General features: G+C 37.6%; 1 protein-coding gene across 1 annotated transcript in view; it reads left to right on the forward strand.

Moving 5' to 3' along the window:
* Satb2 (SATB homeobox 2) overlaps positions 1-22,593 on the forward strand; it is a 171,008-nt gene that overhangs the window by 55,747 nt on the left and 92,668 nt on the right. The window contains exons 4-5 of the mRNA XM_027925025.2: positions 15,690-15,816; positions 17,002-17,125. Coding sequence (XP_027780826.1) covers positions 15,690-15,816; positions 17,002-17,125 — 251 coding nt within the window. The remainder of the gene's footprint in view (positions 1-15,689; positions 15,817-17,001; positions 17,126-22,593) is intronic.

Genomic DNA, 22,593 nt, shown 5'->3' on the forward strand with positions numbered 1-22,593 from the left:
TAAATTACATTTATTCATTCACTGGATATTTATTGGATGTCTGTTTTACGGAGGTATTTAGCTCACTATGAAACTATAAGATGGACAGTTTAATGGGAGAAGAAGATTTCACATGAATTGTGTAGTAATTTGCCTCATGAATAAATCTAAAGTGTGGTGAGATTAACCCTATGGGGGGCAATAGAAAAAGTGTTATTCCCTAGGCAGGCATTGTGAAAGTTGTCTCTTAAAATCTGGGCAGGTATGTATGCCCTGTAAGGTGCCTTCTTGGGGAAGGCATAGGGCTCTGGGATAAGGCAAACCTGGGTTTCACGGTCTTCTCTTTAATAACTTCATAAACTAAGGCAAGATATGTATCCTAACCTAAAATGCTATTACTCATATCTATGTCATAGGATTTTTGTGAACATTAATACAATGAGAAAGTAGCACATAACAAGAACATATGAATGCAGGGCTTTCATAATCACTTGGAATTTTTTCCTTTTTTTTTCTATATACCAGGAAATTATAAAATGGGCTCCACTCCCAAGAATCCAAATGTATGTGTCTTTACCTGGTCACATATGAATTTTTTTTAAAAAAAATTATTTTAATTTCTTAAATCTTTTTTAATTAAAAAAATTTTATTTGTTCTAATTAGTTATACATGCCAGCAGAATGCATTTTGACATACTGTACACAAATGAAACATAATTTCTCATTCCTTTGGCTATATATGATGCAGAATCACACCAGTCGTGTAATCATGCATGTACACAGGGTAATAATGTCCGACTCATTCCACCTTCCTTCCCACCCCTACACCCCTCTCTTAAAAGTTCAGAGATGGGCAATTCATCCCCACCTCAATTCAGTTTAATGGGACTTTTACTTGGTTCTTTAAGAGTTCTTCTTACTCTCTGTCAGATAAAATAACGTGCTCCTTCCTGTAGGATTCTCCCCAGGAATTTAATCATTTTAACTCTTTATTATTGTGCTTCCTCATTATAATGTCCACAGTCTAGAAGCTCACGTTTGGCTAGCTGCTCAGAATTGACAAAGAACCTGAATTCATGTGAACTCAGTTAAGGCCTTCAGCAACCCTTAGGGATGGGCCCATGGGGTCTTGCTTATGGATGAGTCGACTGAGCACCTGTGAGTTGGGTGAGTGGGTCTTCTGATCTCTCACAATATAGTCTCTCATTATATTGTAGGAAGGAGAGACTTAACTGATTGCTCTGAGCTCCCATGTTCCAAGGCAGGCTGGGCCCTTGCCAGGTAGACTAATAAAAGATGGATTAAGAAGGAAAAAACAAGCAGTGCATCTGTATCTGCCTCTTGTCTGTTGCCTTTAGCCCTAAATAATAGCAAAGTGGCAGGTTTTGGTTTAACATATTTTTCTGCCTTTTTTGTTTTGACTGTCTTCAGATTCCATTGTTCCTAACCAAGGTTCCTGGTTTTCATATTATTTCTCTCTCCCTCCCTCTGCCTCTCTCTCACCATTTAATCTCTACTACTACAAGCTTGTTCCAGGCTTAGGTTGTATAGCAGTGTCCTATGGTCCAGGCTCCAAAGCTCTAGAAACCTATCCTTTTGTTGATATCTCTAAAATGGTGTTTCTCAGTCACTTCTCAGTACTCTGTACTGGATTCTCATGCCCTCTGCAGCCACATCAAGATCCTTTTGTGCTCTTCAAAGCCACCAGGCATTCTGTTTCATTTCACCATCCTGTCCAGGTAGGGAAAGTACTGTGCAGCTTCTCACCATTTTACTTGTGACATCCTTGTGCTCTGTAGCACAGTGCTGTGCACGCTCTTTCTAAAGCAACAGAACCAAAATCCTTCCATGATGGTACTATCTGGGGACTTCATGTCTATGGGAATGCCATTTAAAAAATCTATCTGATACACTTACCTTCATGTGTTGATTCTTTTCCAGATCTTGCATGGCTTGTAGTAGTCATATTTGTTTTTGTCGAGCTGTTTTCCAGATTCACCCATGCTTGAACTGAATGATTTTGATGATAAATTCCTAGGATATAAAGAAAACTGCCACTTTAAATTGTTCTATGAGCAACAAAAGCCAGAGTTGAGATGATAATAGTGACACTTACTGTTTTTCTCTGTTAGACAGATCATAGGTTTACAATTAATTACTAATCTTGGAATCTCTGCTAGATGCAGCTGTTTCCCAAATTTAGGGTATATTTCCATTTAGCATGTCTTCACAAAATATGAAAACACTAAATTAAAATTAAAATATACGACAGAGGATTGTGAAGATCTGTTACAAGATACAAGGCTTTTTTTTTTTTTTTTTTTTTAACATTGGCGATCACTTCCTACTCTTTTATCTAGCACCTTTTATTTTGTTATCTTTGTTTTGGTAAATAGCCATTCAGGGAAATGGTTTGTGCAAAGAGATTGAAAATAAAGGCATGAAGGAAAATATATGCACTACCATCTCCTGTCTCTTCCTCTGAGATTTTATGTATGCTCTGCTTCAAAAACCAGTTTAAAAATAAAAAAGATGAGGGCGGTAGCAATCTGCTCCATTTATGCAGATTAGGTATGGCCCTTAGGCACCTGCCAAATTGCTAATATGGCCTTCGGTTGGGCCTGATTAGTGGGAACCCGAATCTTTTTCTTTAAAACAAAAATGTATTTGCTGGTGATAAGTTAGCAACAGAGGTGATATTTTTACTGAAGACTATAGATCAGGTCACTGTAAAGCAGTCTCTCAGTGTGTGGATCAGTCACATTAGCCTTAGCACTTACGATTTCCTCCAGTCTTATGTGACTTCTCCCAAGGACATTGGGGTTTCCAGAGACCAATGGGACTGTGACCCCCCACTTTGTGATGTGGCTACTTTGAGAAGTCATTTGCAGTACATTTCAAATGAAAATGTCAATTTTGTAAAACACATCTGTAGGCCTTATGTTTGCAAGAGCAAATATCTTAAATAATCCAGAATTAATGTTTGTAGAAGTATACTCATTCTGAACAGTTGAATTTTTGGATTATTGTAGCAGCCATTTTAAATATCCTTGAGTGAAACATTAATTATCTTCCAGAAAGATAATAGAGACAGCAAATATGGAAATCACAAGCATTTTTTATGACTCTATTAGAGCAGGATTTATGGAAATATTTTGATACTAATGATGGCACTTTGTGGGAAAAGAGTGAAAGGCTTTTATGAATGAAGCCTGGATTGGAAATTCAAACAGATAAAATTAGGGCCCTATCTCTAGGTTTGGGTGCATAAAGAGTTAAATAAAGTAGTTCTTTGTCAGTTGTTGAAATCCACCCCATGTTGAAAATTGTTAGATATTTAACATGAGTTGTATCTCCTGTGAAGTTGTGCCCCAGATTACTTTTGTCCAGGGATGAACAAGAAGCATTTAAATGCAGTTGACATTTTACATCATCATAGATTGATCAGAGACAGAAGTAGCTGTGCCCCAAATCCAGTATAAAATCCTTCACATAGTTTTGCTTTACATGGAATGGTTTATGGATAGATACAAGATCTGTTGTTTTGGGGGGTGGGGTGGGGGAGGCTGAGGCAGAAGGTTTGCAGGCTCCAGGCCAACCTCAGCAACTTAACAAGGCTCTGAACAACCTAGTGAGACCCTGTGTCTGAATATAAAAAAGCGGGGGGGGGGGGGGGGGGGGGGGAGGGGCCTGAGGATGTGACTCAGTGGTTAAGTGCCCCTGCATTCAATCCCTGTTACCAAAAAATAAATGAATAAATAACATAAAATTCTGTTTTTCTGAGGGCCTCATTCTGTTTGTTAAAAGCATTATCACGCATCCGTCCCAATCCAACATTTTGTGTCATCCAGTAATTTGGTGGCAGGGGCAAAAATTGCAAAGCTTTTTCTATTTCTTTATTTTATTTGGCAAACTACAAATTAAATGCTAAAATTATATGTCACATAGATGAGATTGGGAAGGAAATCTGCAATCATTTTTGAACTCATATGCTTCCTAAAACATATTTATGTTTCAATATTATTATACAAGCTTTTTTTTTTTTTTGAGCTTCTACTGTGTGACAGGCACAAGGCTAGGGCTTTCAGATGAATGAAGTAGTCTGGTTGATTTTGACCAGTTTTGAGATGTATCCAAGAGTGTAAGAACTACAAATTGATAAACTTCCATAGGCAATTTAACTTACATAAGTTTAGCTTACTTTGAGTCTTGGTGAAAAGTGTTATATCAGAACTTAAAAACAAATGCCTGGCTTTTTGTTTCTGGTGCCAATTATTTTAAAAATTGTGATAGTGGATAACTTGGCTAACTACTTTCCTCTTGTGTAGCAACATAGCAGTGCCATGACGAGCTTAAAATAAATGCCCCATTTCTTGGAGTATCATTATGAAGTGATTATGATAAAATACATTTGAACAACTAGAAATGAGTGGAGGCTGCCTTGGGCCCACTGAAGTATCATCATCATACAAAAGGTTAGATGTGAAAAAAATTCAGGATTCTTTTTCCTTTCCATGAATTAGAGAAGTATATGTTAAAACAGAAGCAAAAGCAAATATATATATATATATATATATATATATATATATAATATATATTTATATATATAATGTATGTATATAGTATATAACATATATATATGTGTGTGTTTTATATATATATATATAACACATATAAAACAGTTGCACAAAGTGAGATTACATGGATCCTTTTATTTTTCTTTTTGGACTTAGGGATCTGCGTGACTAAATACATTTTTGGGATTTGTGACTTTTGTTTCTTTTAGCAGTAGGATGTCAATGGTGGTCTGCTTTAGAATCAATGTGAAACACTATGCAAGTTATTTTGAGGATGGTTGAATTTTAAAATATGACTCCATGTGACACATTAGTTCTTAGTCCTCTTTGCAGACCTTTTCCCATATAGAACAGAGTAGAAATCCACAGCATCAGGTCTCATCTAATTCATTCTCATTTTCCTTGCCAATTTTTATTTTTCAAAGTCTGAATAAAAGTGAGAATTTTTTGGGGGGAGGGCCCTGAAACTGAGGAAAATATGCCATGTCTCCCTCAGTGGTGGAGAGGGTGAGATCCCTGTGGTCAGCACCTTCAGCAGTGCTTGTTGAGCTCCTGGCCACCCTGGGGTGGGCACAGTGGGCCCTACTCTGGGGATATGCTGGGTACAGGGCAGTACCAAGCATCTGAGTATTGAGAAAAAAACCGCATAAAACAAAAGGTAAGTCTTGCTTAACTGTGTTTTGAGAGCTTTTGTGTATCAATGGTTTCTGGGGAATTTATTAATATTTATAATTAGATAATATTCAGATTTTGGTTCCTTGTTCCTAATTTTCGGCATTACACTGCTCCCAGAATGAATGAGATTTATTTATGTATGTGGGTTATGTGGGGGGCTTTGTCTACATACCAACTTCTCTAAGGAGAGCAAATTACTTATGTGTGGAGGCCTATACACAATTTATTCCATTTAGTGCTATGCAAATACAAAATAATCTGAGAATATCTTACTTGTCCTAACAATTGTGTTATTGCCACAGCATAATGGATCCCCTGGGAAAGTCACTCTAGGCTAATAATTTTAAGCTAAAGATCCAGGGCACACAATCATATTTATTTAAGTACTAGTCCATTAGCAGTCTGTAGGCAGCAACTTTTGTTATTTTAGTAAGAAGTACAGTTGGTAGAATGATATTCAGTTAAAAAAAAAAAAAAAACAAACCCTGATTGAGCCACGTTCCCTTTTTTGGTTGATATGAAAGCCATTGTTTTGCTCACCAACTGGCAGACCTTCAGTTATCCTGAATTTAGAAGTTGTTTACTATACTTTCATAGTTAAAAAAGAAAAGAAAAAAAAAAAGCCCTCCCTGAGAAACAAAAAGCTGGGTGTTTGCCATTTTGTTTTGTTTTTTTTTTTTAGAAAAGTGGAATTTTAATGAAAGAAAAATCAAATCAATCCACCACTTTAATGTTGAGTTCATTTAAAACAGTTTTGAAGGCTTAATATGTCGTTTTAGATGACAGTGATTGAAGTTGCCATTATTGGACCACATTTTGATCTAGGATGTCAGGGCTGCAAGAGGCCCTGGAGATAGATCCTTGATAAGTCTTTGGGAATGGAGTAGATTTCATAAGAAGATCTGGTTTGAAGGCTTCACGCTCCAAGGCCTATCCCTACGCCTTCCTCACCTGTGGAACATTTCTTGTGCTGAACTTCCTGGATGTCCAGGGGACCTAAAAATGTGGGAGCTCAATTTTCTTCTTGTTGGGGTTGGCTGGGGTAGAGTCTGGGTAGGGAGCTCAAGGTAAACCTGCATGGCAGGGAATTTCTCCTTTCTTCCTTCCTTCCCTCCTTTTCTTCTCTATGAGCCTCTGCTATCTGCAGGTACTGTTCTATGTGTGGAACCTAGAATCCATTAAGTCATATGCACACCAAGTGTTTTGGGTGCAGAAGCTCCCTGGGATCATTGTAGCAGAGAGCAGGGCATGAAATTCATTTCCTGATGCCTCCTGTCAGACTTGTGGCCACTCCTAAAGATGACTGAATGAAGCTCAGAGATGATAAATGAAAAGCCATTGTTACTCAGATATGACACATTTCCACGCTCAGGGTCTTTCAGATGACTTGTTGTGATAGTCAGTGACATTTTAGGAGATTCAAGTTTTTGCTTAAGTAAAGGTAACTTTCCCTTAAAAACATTTCAAAAAATGCAATGCTTACCTCATTTTCATGTTAATTTAACATTTACATATTTATACAGAACTTTATTATTTTCAGTGCACTTTAACTAGTTTTATTTTATTGTACTGTCTTTTAAGTTGGGCAGGTATTTGTTTGTTTTATTTCATTTTTGCTTTCAGAGTCTCATTTTATAGAAGAGAAGATCAGATCCCAGAAAGGTTGAGTTGCCTACCCAACAGAGCTGTAGACAAGATCAAAACCTAGATCTCTGATTTTCCACCTGCTCTTTGTCAAACAAAATGGTTTACTTGTTATGTGACCCAGTGAATTTTAGGCATCCTCATGCTTATGGGGCTTATCTATAGGTAGGATTGTTAAAATGAGTTAAATTAACATGAGTCCTGCTTTCTGGTGGTTTATACTGAGAGAGCACCTCTTATGTATTGGGCCCTTGGCTTCTTTCATAACTATTATAATTGTAGTGGGAATATTTCAGAGTTTGGTTTGCAACCTTTAAATATGATATTTCCAGAAATGCAATTCAAAAAACTGTCAGAACTGTAAAATATATAAAATATACAAATTATGTGCATTATTAGGTTTAATAGTACAGTATATGTGAAAATGTGCCTGGTTTATATGTATATGAACATTGACAATAAAAATTTTTAAAAAAATATTCTAAAGGAACAAAAACAAAAGCAAATCTCTAAATCAAAAGCAGTTGCCACTTGTAAAGATTACATCCATATTTGCTTCTATGCCTTGTAGTTTCTTAACAAATTACTGTAAAATCAGGTTAGTTGGTACATGAGTAAAAATGTACACCATAAATGAGTATACTTCTTTGCCTTCATATTATATGGCAACATTTTCTTTGATAGTCTACAAGCCATCATGATATTGCCCTTGAGATCAGGTATTATATAGCCCTAAATTATAGGAAACAGAACATGCCGGAAGGATGATTCTGGAATATATAATTGGGAATAGTCAATTGATAGAGTTTCCGAGTATTAGGCCCAGTGATGGAGCACCTGGAATACCAGGTCCTCAGGAAAATCTGTGGCAACATTTTAGCTCCCATTGAAAAGAATACATGTAATTAATTAGGAGTGAAGTGTGTGAGTTAACTGTGTTTTAGTTCTTTGGTGGAGACTTCCTACTCCAGAGCATACAGCAACGGGGCATGAACAGCTTCTGCTAGAACAGAGAGAAGAAAGTTTGAACCTGTACTTTTTCTTTGATTATTGAAGATACTGTAGGGGTACCAATGCTGGAGGGAAATCTCTTTATACAAATATATCTCTGAATAAAAAGGAGGCAGGGAGAGGGGGAGGGGGAGGGGGAGGGGGAGAGAGAAAGAGAGAGAAGCTTGAAGCTTGTTTGTGTTACCTGCCACAATTAGTCCTTTAATTTGAACCTCTTTAGATAATGATTAAACTTGGAGCAATAATAAGAAAATACATACCAGATGAAATAGTTTTTAACCAGTGGCAGAATTTTAGAACTGATCTCAAGATTAATTTCTCGCAACACTTTTCTTTCTCATTTGTCCTATTCCTCCATGTAATAGTTTTAAATGGCACTCTTATGAAATAAATAGCTAAATACCAGCCATATTTTTTTCATATCCTGACCAATATTTTGGCTGCTTTTCAGAAGAATTGGAATTTTGAAAATTAAATAAAGGTTTCTAAAATACCAACTTCAGAAAGTTTTATTTAATTTGTGCAATAATTTTGTTCTCTCTCTCTTTCTCTCTTTTTCTCTCTTGCTCTCTCTCTTTTTTGCAATAGGGTCTTTATTAATTTAGTCTAGTTACTTAGTGCTTATATTAAATAATCTAATAAAAGTCAGAGTTCTAACATAACGTTTCCCAAATGTGAAGCAGCATCTATTACACGAGACAAAATCTTCATGCTGCAAAATGTAAAAGCCATGTATACAATTACAAGGCACCAAATGGTACTGTATATATTTTTTAAGTAGAATGTTTCTGTAGTGTAAGGGGGTGGTCAGCTCAAAAAAAGTTGGCATATTGCTGTATATCATTATAGTTTATTCAGAGATGACTCTAAAGTTGATTTTAGTTTTTAAATATTAACATCCATCCTGATGATTATTTCCCCTGAAAAATGCAGATATGATTTAAAAATAAAAGGCAGAGTTCTTAGTTAAAAATTCTATTGTGTTTGTCAATAATACCTGAATTTTTGAAGTAGAGAAGCTATCTGCAGAGTTGGAAATACTGTGTTCAGTGTATGTGCATGTGTATGTGTTGATTTTTAGATAAATTTATCTAACACTATAGCCTCAACATTTATTCTGAATTGTTGAATTATATTTCCTTGTCTGGTGTTTTCTTTTGTGTTATTGTAAATACAGGATTAAGTGCATTGTAGGCTCCCAGACAAGTGTTTTGTGAGGTTTCATTAATTTATGTAAATTATAAAAGCACTTGAATAATGTAAAATGCCCAAAGAATGCTATTTCATTTTCCATTTACTTTACTCCAATGCAAGCCATCTGATGTGTGTGTGTGTGTGTGTGTGTGTATGTATATGTATATATATATATATATATATATATATATATATATATATATATATAGAGAGAGAGAGAGAGAGAGAGAGAGTGTATATATATATGGGGGGGAGTCTTTAAAATCAAAATGGATGGTAGTGAGGAGTTTGGTTTATTCCAATAAGTTGTATTGGGGTACTGCTAATCTGTGCATTATAGAAGAAAATATGTGTACTTCAAAAATCATTTTTTACTTTGCCTTTTTTCTCTCTCCTCATTGAAATATCATTCCCACCACAGGTTTAGCAATAATAACTACAATTTATGCCATTTCGCTGCTACAGTTTGATGATATACCACAGTCAGGCCACAGGTTAGAAACATAGGCTGAGTTATTATATACTGCTGGGTAGTGATTTCCTGTGAACTGATTTATGGATAAATAATTCTATGTTCTTATTATATAGGACAGACAGTTTTTAATTTCTTTAACAAAGCATGGCCTAACAACAGAAAATTATATGCTATAGAATAGGGACACAGCCATTCTGAGGAGGATAAACAGATGCAATCAATGTCATGAGTTCTCCTGTTTTTACAAGGGCCCTCATCAGCAGTTGGAGCATTGTGGAAATAATACAGAGAACCAGAAGCCCCAAGGCTTAGTTATTCTGAGACTGGGGTTTTTATTGACGCTTTTGCTGAGATCTTTTCCAGGGAGTTATGAGATATATAAACCCCAGCCTTTGGATATTAAAGCTAATGTCTCATTTTTCCCAGGCTGGGTTTTCACTTTGCTTTTAAAATTAATGTCAAAATGCACCTGGAATAAAAGAAAATTATCCAGCCAGCTGCATTATAAGGATACTGCTAATATCTTGTGTGGTTGCATGTATCTGTCTTACAGATGGATTTGTGGGCTTTAATCTGCAATATTCCCACTATATGTCTGTTTTATCAGTGTCTGTCTCCATGCCACTGAAAACTCTAAGAATTGTTCTCATGTACTTTACAGGTGATCTGTTGCAAGCCTTCATGTAGTCAATATTTCTGATATTTGTACAGGGTAAAAGCTATTGTCTTGCTTTATTTTAGGAGTAGTTTCAACTGGCTATGCGTTTAGCAGTAGTAAACCTCTCTGTTCAACTGTGACCTCCATAATTGCAGGGACAGTGTACATTGGGTTATCTTTGCATATTACTGATTCATGCTAGAGACAGAAAAAATTTCTCAAATGACTCAGTAACTACTGTTTAATACAAACCCTTCTCATATTCCATTGATTATACTGTATTATCACAATTTATTTTATTTTCACAAGTGATTAACTTTCTAAATCCTTCAATCAAATATCAATCATTTATACTATGTAGTATCATAGCCCTTGTGTTTTTACATTTAAGAAGAAAATAATAATGAAGATATGAATTCTACATTTACTTAGAAGTGTCTTTGGTTTCTTTGAGGAAGATTAAAACTGATTAAAAAAATATCCAAACACATGAATGCAAGCAATTATTGATATTTCTATTTTTGCAAAATGTCAACTCTTGACTCTGGCAGAATACTGCACTGAGGGTAAAAAAACTGGTTTCCATTATTGTATCTTTTTAATTTTGGACAAAAATTGCTTCCATTCCCAACTTAATTTTATGTCACTAATGGGAAATTTACCTACAATTGCATTTTGTTATTTGGTCTGAATACATTACACAAAGAGTGGATTGGCACTCTGTGTTTTAGAATGAACAGATTTGTCTGGATATAAACAGTTTTATTTATATTGTGCTCAATTCAATCATGTTAACATTTGTATGAATTTCAACTCCAAAATAAAGGCCCATAATTTGTGACTCAAAGACCTTGAAACTACATCTGTAATAGTCTTCAACACCAGGCATTTTCTAAATGTTTGCAGATGATAAATTCCTCAGAAATAATAAAGATGATTTGGGAAACAATGTTTATGTCTGAAATGGCACTCTGTGGGGGGACTATTTTTTCTCGAGAAGTCCCAAGGATAGCTGGTTGTTCAGTCTTTTGGGCTTATCACCTGTTTGCTCATTGGTCTCATTTGTTCCTTGGTTTAATGCTGAATGCTAAGACCCTGCCTGATGTGTGACTGTAGATGGGTTGTGGTCCTGCTCTCCAGGGTCTCATCCTGTGCACACAGGTACACTGGAAGGCAGCAGTGGCAAAATGAGAAGAAAGGATCTTGGTCTAGCAGGCCCAAAACTTGTAGAATGAAGCTCAAGTCCTCATCTGGCTGTCACCCACTGATACTCTTATAAAGCTACTCTTCTTGGAGCTTTAGATTACTTGCAAGCAGAATGTTGACTCCCTGTGATCTGCATGGGATAAACTTATGGTCCTAGAAAGCACTTGGTAAACTGTAAAGTAACCATAAAGGGACCTTGTGACAAAGTAAGTTCCTTATAAGATACATAAACCAAATAAGAAAATTTATGGTTCAGCTTCAGGTGGGTTGATCAGAATTGGAATTATTCCCAGGGCAGAATTTGAAGAATGTATAAAATTTCTGAGTACTGAGTACTGATCTGAGTACTGATCCTCAATATTCACTTCTGGAAAGCTTATACATAGTTTTGGAAGACCTTGAATGCCTGGCTCAGGAGCATTCTGTATGAGTTAGGGATAAGGAGCAAGTCAGAGGTGAGTTTTTGTTTAGTCTCCTCTGCATATCAGCTGTGAGATTTGGGGCAAGTTAGTCTGTCCATGTGTCAGTTCTCACATCGGCAGTGTTATCCCCATAATAATGCCTACCCTTTAGGGCTAACATAAGGCTTTAAGTGAAATTAAGAGTTTAGGACAGGATAGCCCCATATAAGTGCTTGGTAAAAATCAAGGGGAAGCAGAACCCAGTGTGAATATAACACCATCAAAGCTGATCTTTAGGAGATTAAATTGTACTGTAACGCAGCCAGTGAAAAGAGGGAAGCTTTCTGAGGGCAGGAAAAAAGAACTGAAGCAATGCAGGTGGTTGTGTCTACATACAACCCCAATAGGACTTTAAGGTGGGATGCAGATCTCACCAAATCTATAGTGTAGTGAAGGAGGACAAAAAAGAAAGAATTGTTATATGCCCATTGGGGATAATGTCTAACTCACAGCATTAGAGAAATCTCAGATAGCAGAGTGACAATGAGTATACAGATTTATTTTCAGTGCTTTCACCCTGTAAGTAATTTTTGTAACCCTAATCTGAGGGTTACAAAATAAGAAAAATCTAAAGATTAAATTAGGTAGTATTTTACACACACACACACACACACACACACAGTCTAGCCAGTCAGGTAGTAGATTCTCATAAAAAACTCTGAATCAATTATTATTTTTTGAAAAGAATTAGCTGTATCTGCCTTTAAAAAGGCATTGAAAAGTTCTGAATAATGACCAAACAATTGTTGAGGGTATATTATATCCAGGTTCTGCACTAAGGGCTTTATGTTTAATATGCACAATATTCCTGTAAGATCAGTATGTTTATCATTCCATTTTACAGCTGAGAGGATTGAGGTAGGGAGAAATATAAGTTGTTTTCTTGAGTCATGTAATTAGGAGATGGGGAGCCAGGATGTGATCAGAGACAATTTGATTTGGAAACCTGCATTCTTATTCATAGTCACTTGTGGCATACTGCTTCCCAGTTTGATTTCCTTAGTTAACATTTGACTACTATTCTAAGTAATATTTTTGTCTATTTTTTTATCAGGGAAGTAGCACTGTTCTAAGAAATGTATTTTAAAGAGGATGAATATATTAGACAGAGACCCTGCTTGTAGAAAAGTCTTATTGACAAGAGCTCCTGCAGCCCCCTGCCTGGCTAAAGGAGAGCAGACTCCTGAGCAGAGCCCTCCTATAGCAAACTGTACACCTGCAGACCCTGGTAGATAGTCAAGCATAGAACATGACTTCTAGGACTGTGCAGGTTAATTAATCACAGTAATGCAATGAAGAAAAAGCACACACTACCTCCCTTGCCTGAGAAAATAGCATGCATCAACAGCTCTCTTCCAAGATGCAGAAACCAACCTGGAGCAGCTGCTCTATGTGGAGGTATTAAGTGTTGTGAAAACACCTGTGTGTGTCTAATTCCAGCCCAAACAAGTCTCCTTCTGGCTCATCAAGGTGGAGAGAGAATTTACCTAAATGGAGATGACTATCTCCAGTAGACCAATTTGTCTGTTATTTCCTGTATAGATTTCTCCCCCTCCATTTGAAAAAAAAATTGTGGTATAATTTACATACAATAAATTTGCACATATTAAGTGCTTGGTTTGATGAATTTTGACAATTTTTATACCCATGCAACCACCAGCCCAAACAAGAAAATCCCTGTTATGTCCCTTTCTAGTAAATTCCCTCTCCTGTTCCTCTGACTTCTGTCCCCATAGATTAGTCTTGCCTGTTGTTGGATTTGATATAAATAAAATCATACAGATATATTCTCTTGTGTGTGGCTGCATTGTGGAATGTTCTCCATAAATAAAGAGGCGAAGACTGACACATGCATCAGGGACGAATGTCTGTAGAGTTGTGCATGGAAGTTTGCAAGGTTCATTTTCTTCATATTACTTCCATATTCTTAGTAATCAAAATGACCCACAGAGTCTGCTTTTTCTCCATGCCTATCATAGTGTATGATTTCTGACTTCATTTTCCCTCTCTATTCTTTTATGATTAAAAAAAAAATCCGACCTTTAGAACATGGTCAGTTTAGATTCCTCTCAGGGGGTGATCACAATCATGGTTCTGGAAAGGAAGTTAACATTGTGGAAGGATCTTTTGAAAACAGAAGTTTGTCAGATATGTTACCCGCTATCTTTTTAGTATTTGCAAGTGCCAGAAGGAGAAGCCAGGAAGCACACCAGCCCTGGTGGGTGGTGTCCGGCAGGCCCTGGCTGTTCATTTCATGGCGACCACACGCTGCGTGCTGTGCACTTCTCATTGTCATGAGGGAGAATGTTAGGAAAACTATCCCCACAAGAAAACAGCTTTTCTTGGCAAGTGAAATATGACTTCAGGAGCCAGAACTGGAGACATACGGTACTATGAATGAGAGCTGTGTTACTTTATTGGATCTGAGTCCAGGCACTATTTATACTGCAGCATATTCAGCACCAGATTGTTAAATCTTAATACTGAAACAGTGCATCATTTTAATATTTTTGTTCTGTTTATTCCCTGTTTTCAAGCATTATGTCAAGCATTGCGCATTCATTTATTTAATCTTGGACAGGACGTGCCCTGACCAGAAAGTTCATTTCCGATTGTGGGGATTTTGCCCCATAGCTATAAAGCATCATTTTGTGAATCTTTTAAAAATACACTTGGGTATACAGGTGTTCTCTCTCTCTTTGGCGATAATATATATATATATTTAAAAGAATCATGTAGTTAGACTCACCTATATTTTCAAAAATCACAATAAAAAATCCAGTTTTTCTTTTATCTCAAACATAACTTTTTTATGTGTGACGATTTTTGATATCCTGGGGACCATCAGATTTTTTTTTCCATAGTCTAGAAATAAAATTTTTGTTACCCTCTGCCATTTGTGAAATGAGTTTCTCTATTTTTCTTCATCAGTGTTCTGTGTGCCCTACGCACCAGATAAGCTGGCCCCATCTGATGAATAAGTTAGCATTTTCACCATATGTTGCTGAAGCCATCCCATGAATCTGCCTGGAACAAGGGTGTTCCTAAAATTGCTGCTCGCTGTAGACCAAGGGTGACCAGGATTTTTACTCTTTTCTCCTTCTGTGGTGTGTTTGCCTTGTGCAGCAGGAAACCCACAGGGAAAGGGTATTATTGTCATTCTAAAAAGAGCCAAGGTATTAAAAAAAGCAAAGGAGCTGAAGGCATCTCTGCTATTTCTGATCTGGGGTCAATGTGTGTGCCATTGCATTTGGCGCAGGAAGGCAGCCCCTCTCTCTGGTGGAATGCGGGATGTGGACCTGGAGGTTCACTCTGCTTCATCTATTGCACATTCGCTTTGGGAATAACACCTCAGTCAGAATGTGACTGCGTGCTGAGCCCACACACAGGAATTTTCTTGTTCAATTCAAAACCAAATCTTGTATTTACTTAAAGCTTGCTTTTTTTTTTTTTTTTTGTCTATGAAATCAGCAGTCCTGTATATTTAGCATCAGTCTTAAGTTAGACTGTGAATCAAGACTTTGGGGGAAGGAAGTATCCGTATGGTTTTCTAAGTAATTTAAGAAACAGGAAAACATAAAAGAACTGATTGTCCATGATTAAATCTCATCCTTTTCATTCCCATCTTCCTGTATAGTTAACTAACTCAATTGTCAGCCAGAAAGAAATAGCTTATTGCACTGGGTTGTAAAATATCTGAGTGGGCCTTGAGTGTTGACTGTTGAATGACCTTCTTAACATTGAGCAAACAATGGGAAGGTTTAATAAATAGCAGATATGTGTTTATTATGTTTTTCTTCCCTGTGCAGGAATAATCAAGCTGGGGAGGTGGAACCCTCTCCCCCTCAGTTATGTGACAGATGCACCCGACGCGACGGTGGCCGACATGCTGCAAGATGTCTATCATGTTGTGACTCTGAAAATCCAATTACAAAGGTGGGTGTTTCTGAACATCTGCCTTTCCTTCCTTTTGGAGTTGGTCTGTCGATCATAGATGTACTGCAGAGAGCAGCATGTCCTGTCTTCATTAATATCTAGACATTGGATGAAATGAAAAGGAGGAGAGAGAAAGAGGAGGGAAGGAGGGGGCGCTGTACCAGGCATCTTTATAGTCCACATTCCAACTGTTTTATGTTTTGTTTTCAGAAGCAGTGAAGTGGTAACCCAGGGGCAGCTTGATAAATCATTACAAAGCTGCAGGGAACTTAACGGGGAACTTTCCACAGCCCCTCATTCAGTGGGTCCTCTAGGCATGGTTCAAAGCTTAGCATGTGGCATTTGAAGAGTAAACCCCTCTGCTGTCTTTTTGTGTTATGAAGGGCGAGTTTGGGTCCTGTGGCAGGTTTACCAAGCGTGCACTGGCACTGGAAATCTTTTTTCTCTCCTTCTGATGACCGCCCCAATAAAATGCACTCTGTGGCCTTCAGAGACACTTGGAATGTTCCCTCAATTTCTCCCACCCTTCCTTCTTCCAGATAGGCTATCCAAAGCAAGGTATGCCTCTAAAGGTTCTTTGCAGTTTTAGTTGTAAAGTGCCTGGTAGTTGTGACTTCAGGAATGCTGTGTTTCAGTTTTCTCCTTTTGGAGGATTTATTCTTTAATAGGGACCCAACATCCCTCTCCTTATCTGGGAATGCTTGAGTGTCTTATCTTAGAAGTTATCTTTTGACAGAAGAGTAACATCTCTGTTTCTGGGAGGCTGGGCCTTCAGACTTCAAATCTGCTGTAACATTTGCCGACATTTGACCTTAGGAATGCCTAGTAGTTGAATATGTGTTGGGAAAGTTTATCGCCACACTGCCTTGCCATTTTCATTAGCACTTTGGGGAAAAAAAATCACTATTTTTAAAAAATAGGTGTTTTTTCATATTCAAAGGGACTGCTTTTGTTAGGAAGTGGGATCACTAACTTAGAGACTGTCTCCTAGTCTATTGAGGTTCAAGTTCCTGGAGAGGAAGTTTTGCTTCCTTTCCCTCCCTTCGGGCCCACCTTAGACACCATTGCTCGGCAGCTCTCCTAATGCTGGTACAAGGTGGTGGAACCACCACTGCACTCCTGTCTTCTGCTGTCACAGCCCTCCCTTGAGGTTCTTGGGTTGTTCATTGTCCCTCTGTTTTGCAGTTGTTCAAAGTTGGAAGACTTGCCTGCGGAGCAGTGGAACCATGCCACAGTCCGCAATGCCTTAAAGGAACTGCTCAAAGAGATGAACCAGAGCACATTAGCCAAAGAATGCCCTCTCTCCCAGGTCAGTATCTGCAGGGGAGGTCTGGGAAATGGAAAGCCGTCGGTGGACTGTCTAACAGGAGGCTACTTCTGCTTAGGCAGCTGTCGTCTCTGTCTTTTATTTATGCAGTCGCACTGCATTTGTGGTGGAAAAAACAGAGATTATGGTGCTTTTGGTTATACAGTAGAAGTTATCACTTACTGAGAACTTTGATGCAGTAGGAACATGTGAAAACATTCTTATCTACATAACCATCAGCTTTTCATGTATATATTTAGTGTCAGTCTTAAGTTAGAAGAATGGGGCATTACTGCTTAGAAGTTACAGACCTATTGGGGGTGATGAAGTAGGGATCATTGGAAGTAGGGTTCAATGTCTCTATTTTACAGATCAGGAAACTGGGGCTTGGATTAAAACTTAAATTCCCACTTAAGGGCCAGGCACTGTGGTACTTGACTGTAGGAGGCTGAGGCAGGAGGATAACAAGCTTGAGGCCAGCCTCAGCAACTTATCAAGGCCCTAAACAAATTATTGAGAACCTATCTCAAAATAAAAAATAAAAAGGGCTGGGGAAGTAAGGCAGTTGTAAAGTGTCCTTGTGTTCAGTGCCCAATATGGAAAAAAAAAAAATCCTGCCTAAAGTACTCATACTGGTTAAGTGGCCACTTGAAATCTGGCTCCAGACTTTCCCTTCCAAAGCCTGTGCTCCAGAACATTGCTTTGCTTGGTCAATGGAATGAGTCAGTCATTCCTTAACCCATCTCTGCAAGACAAATCAAGCCTCTTTCCTTTTGGTGGAGAGAGATGATCTTTACATCCATTACACTTGTAGAGGTTTTTGAGCAAGTTCAACATGTAAAACTGCACCATGAGAAAAAGTAATAGTCCATTTTAGTGAACCAGCATAAGCTAAAACCATGAAAATAAAAGATTGAAAGGATCAAAGGAATGAACCAAAGCCAACCCATATTAGGTATTTTCCTCATTCATCTTGGCAGTTCCATAAAGGAACAATTCAGTGGATAGTACATATTTTCTTGAACATCCCAGTGGTCTATAATTCAAAAGAGCAGCCTTGAAGGCAGAATAAAAGAGTGGAGAAGCCCTTAAAAGGGCAGCAATTGTAGTCTGAAGCATGTATATTTAAAGGGGGGAAGTCATGATTTAGCCATTCTGTCTGGCCAGATGCTGGAAAGTATAGGTTGTCTTGTGTCTCTGTGTATTTATTTTTGATTTCACCTCTCAAAATGTGTTTAAGTGGTGACAGCCTCTTCCATGTCCCCTGATGTCTCTGAGTCATCACTTCCAGCGCCTTTTTCAACCTTATAGGCTGTTCCAAGCAGCTTTATTTACCACACTTTACACCCCTTATTAGGTGGTCTTCTCTCTGCTGCAGTTTGAAAGCATTATGAACACTGATTCCTGTGGCTTATTTATTCTTACATGAAGAAGAGTTAAAAACTGAGGACTATTTTTGACTGCGAAACCTCAGGTCCTCAGGATTTTGATCCATTTAAATAAGCAGAGCTACCAGTACCTACCTTGTCCACCTTGGAGGTTCTCCAGATGCCAAATGGCATGACTACAGAGAAGACAGTCTTGTAACTGAAAATCGCAATGAAGAACAAATAGTTTGCAAATGCACGCCCCTTGCAATATGCTCCCATTCCACACATTATCTCTGACTTTAGATAATTTATTTTTGTGGTTAACTATACATAACATGAAGTTTATGATTTTAACCATTTTTAAGTCTGTGAGTAGCATTAATTACCTTTATAGTGTCGTGCAACTGTCATCCCTCTTTCCAAAAATTTTATCACCTCAAACAGGTCTGTAACCTCTAAGCAGTGATGTCCCATTCTCCTGTCCTAGCCTCTGGTAGTTTCTACTTTCAGTTCTATAAATTTGCTTACTTTAGATACCTCACTTAATTGGGATCATAAGATATTTGTCCATTCATGCAGGCTTATTTCACTTAGCATATCCATATGTCTTTGAAACAGCTCTGTCCTGTGCCTTCAGCTGAGGTTTTGTTGTCAAATATTTGAGGAAAGAAAGGACTGACTAAAGTTATTGAACTGTGAAGATGTTACTGGATTTCCAGTGTGACAGTGCTACAGTCTGCCTATACAAATAGACTGTGGTGGGAATTATTTCTGACATCCTTAGCAAGCCTTGTCCAATTGGGGATCATTAAAGCACCTAACTTATGTGTAAAATATGCCAAAATAACTGGGCAGTGAAATCAAGCAGCCAGTTGGGTTATTAGAAAAAAACAAATTGAGCATGTGTTCGCCTGTAGACAAGTGGCGATGGACTGTGTGGACTAGTCATGTGTTAACCAATTGCCAACTTTCCGTTTCATTTAGTCTTAAGTGCATGTACATAGGGATGTATCCTATCTTGTGTTAAGCAGTTGACAACTGTCCCTTTCAGTTATTTTCAAGAGTGGTTGTTTTAGTTTGTGGCCCAATCTCACATACTCATGTTGAAGGAGACTCACAGATGACAGCTTGACAGTCATATCTAGCTGAGGCATTGCAGTGACCATAAGAAATGATGGCATGATGAAGGGCCACCAGCTCTCAGGAGTAGTCTTTTCATGCTCCAAAGTCTGGAGGTAGTGTGTCTTTCAATTAGAATGGCAAAAGTTTTTATTTCTCATTTTACCTCTTTACTAAATTGAAGGGTAGATTATAATCTCATGTTTAAGACGTTGTTGAGCATATCACAAAGCAGCTTGAAAATGAGCAAAGGATGCACATATTACTCATTGCCTGTCTCATGCAAAAGGAGGCAGGAGATGTCCCCCACCCCGGGGTGTTCTCACTCACAGAACCTGTAATCATTCACTCTGGCTTTGAAATGTTCTCTTTCACAGCAGATGTATTATGTATCTGCAGTTTAGCTACTCTTAGTGTCACATTGCTATTCAAACAAATGAATCTCAGCTCACCAATAGGAATGTGGTGAAGGTTATTCAATTATTTCTTATATCCAGTGATTCAGTTAATTGAATAATTATGCAATTTTTTCATTGTATGTTTTTTTCTTTTTGCAGGAAAAGGGGATGCTCAGATCTCTGTCTTTCCAAGTGTAGTGTGCAAATCATCTTAACCTGTGTTTAACAAAGTTGTGCTTTTTCCTAATAAGTTCTAAATTGCCTTTAGGTTCCTTAGAGTTCTCTGATTCTAAACTTGTTAATTAACACATAGAGTGGACCTGAAGTCATCGCTTTGGTTTTACTTATTTATTTGTCACCTTATTTCTTGTTTGGTCTGAAGAAGTGGTTGCAGCATGAGCTTGTGCCAGCTGATGGACGTGGTGGTGACTATTTCCTTCCTCCCATTAATTCGTTTCTCTTCTTAAGAGACCATGAGATACTGCAGTCCAGTAGTGGGGCCTCTTTGTGTTGCTTCCTACTTGCTGTTTGACTTTGGACAAAAAAAAAAAATTCATTCTGAGCTTCTGAGCCCTCAGTTTGAAAATAGAACCATACTTACAATCACATGAGGTATCTATTCTCTGGGCTAGTTAAAAAACAAGTGAGTTTAAAATTTTATCTCAGCAACCTAAAAGAAAATTTATTTTTAGATAAGGCAATCGAGCTAAAATAAGTATAGTCGTGTGACACTTAACAACAGAGATTCATTCTGAGAAATGTGTTCTTACATGATTTCCTCATCGTGTGAACATCATAGAGTGTTCTCACACAGACCTTACTGGCATAGGTCAATCGTTTAGTCTGGCCTCTTGGTGCACTCAAGAGATTCAGTCCCAACTTGAGATGTAGGATCCTGCTGTCATCGTAAAGTGGTGTACTGTTTCACAGAAACTTTTTCTTTTCTTTTTAAGTGAGAGGAGTCCACTCTAAAATAAGGATAAGAAATGCAGTATAGTAAGTACATAAACCAATAATAATCATTTGTTATCAAATGCTAGGTACTATACATTATTGTACAAGCTATACTTTTATATGACTGACAGCAATAGGTTTGTGTATACCAGCATTATCTCAAACACACCAGAAATGTGTTGTGTGTTACATTGCCATGTCACTAGGCATGTAAATAGAAAATTTCCAGCTTCTTTATTATCTTATTGTTGTATATGCAGTTCATTGTTGATCAAAGCATCATTAATGCAGCATGTGACTGTATTAATAACTATTATAATATTCTCTTACAGTTTAGCTTAAAGAAAGGTCAAATCAGCTGGTTACCTTGGAGTAATTGAACTATGTGTCAGATTGGCTATAAATAAGGACAGTTAGATTTTGTTCCCCATCCCAAGTCCGTGTGTGTGTGTGTGTGTGTGTTTGTGTGTGTGTTTTACTGGAGATTAAAACCAGGGGCACTCTACCACTGAGCTATATCCCCAGCCCTCTTTTAATGTTTGAGACAGTTTCTTGCTAAGTTTCCCAGTCTGGCCTCGAATTTGTGGTACTTCTGCCTCAGCCTCCTGAGTAGCTGGTATTGTAGGTATGGCCTACACAACTGGCTCCCATCTAAAATCTTTATATTTAAAATTTTAAAGTCAGTTACAAAGACATCTGAAATTTTCCAAAAGTTTCTGTAGTTGGAAAAATGCCTTAAGCCTTTTTAAAAATTTATTTTAATTCATGTTATTCACAAAATATCCTTGTCTCCAGTGACTATTTATGCAGAATTTATGGCTGTGTCTAGGCCTGAATGGGGGCTCCTTTGATTGTCCATTATAAGTGCTCCTTCATCCTTTCTTTGTCATAGTCCTTGCCAAACAAAGTGATGTTTGTTTAGTTTATGCAAAGTTATTTTGATTTTAGCTTAAGTCAGTGAAATAGTTCCTTATTTAATTGTTAAAAATAGTGATACACCTATCTTCTGCATTATTTGTATCAATAATGCTTTCTATGACGTGGATATAGATTTCATTGCATTCTTGATCAAAAAAGTAGTTGCAGATTTTGTTCATTTATCAAAAATATGTGGGGACCCTAAAAGCCCAGCTGTGTGGTTGTTCACCAACGCCTCCTTTTTAAATGAGTTGTGTGAAATATAGGCCCAGCTGGACAGAGATAGTAGAGCCCAGATTTTCATTTCTTTGCCACATAGGTTAACAATGGCCTTGTGAAATGTCATTGAAGATGCCACTGGAGCAAGGTCAACATAAGGAAGCCAGAGAGTGAGGCGAATATGAATTATCAGAGGCCAGAATGATGTAAGCTTGCAGCTTTACCTTATAGGCCAGGAAGAGTTGAGGAATAGCTCCAGGTAGTAGTTAAACACTTTCATTTTAGTCTGTTTTCCAGACTACTTTACAATAGAAACTTTAGCCCCGACTCCTGCCATGCTATATATACAATCTTTCCCAAGGATAACATTCATATAAACAGGATAGAGAGATGACAAGCACATTCACAACTATTCCCATACACCAGTGTGGCTGGTGCATCTATTATTAGGGTGCTCTCATGCTAAAATTTTTATTATTATGACATTTCACTT

This window comes from Marmota flaviventris, chromosome 11, assembly GCF_047511675.1.
Source record: "Marmota flaviventris isolate mMarFla1 chromosome 11, mMarFla1.hap1, whole genome shotgun sequence".
NCBI classification, from domain to species: domain Eukaryota; kingdom Metazoa; phylum Chordata; class Mammalia; order Rodentia; family Sciuridae; genus Marmota; species Marmota flaviventris.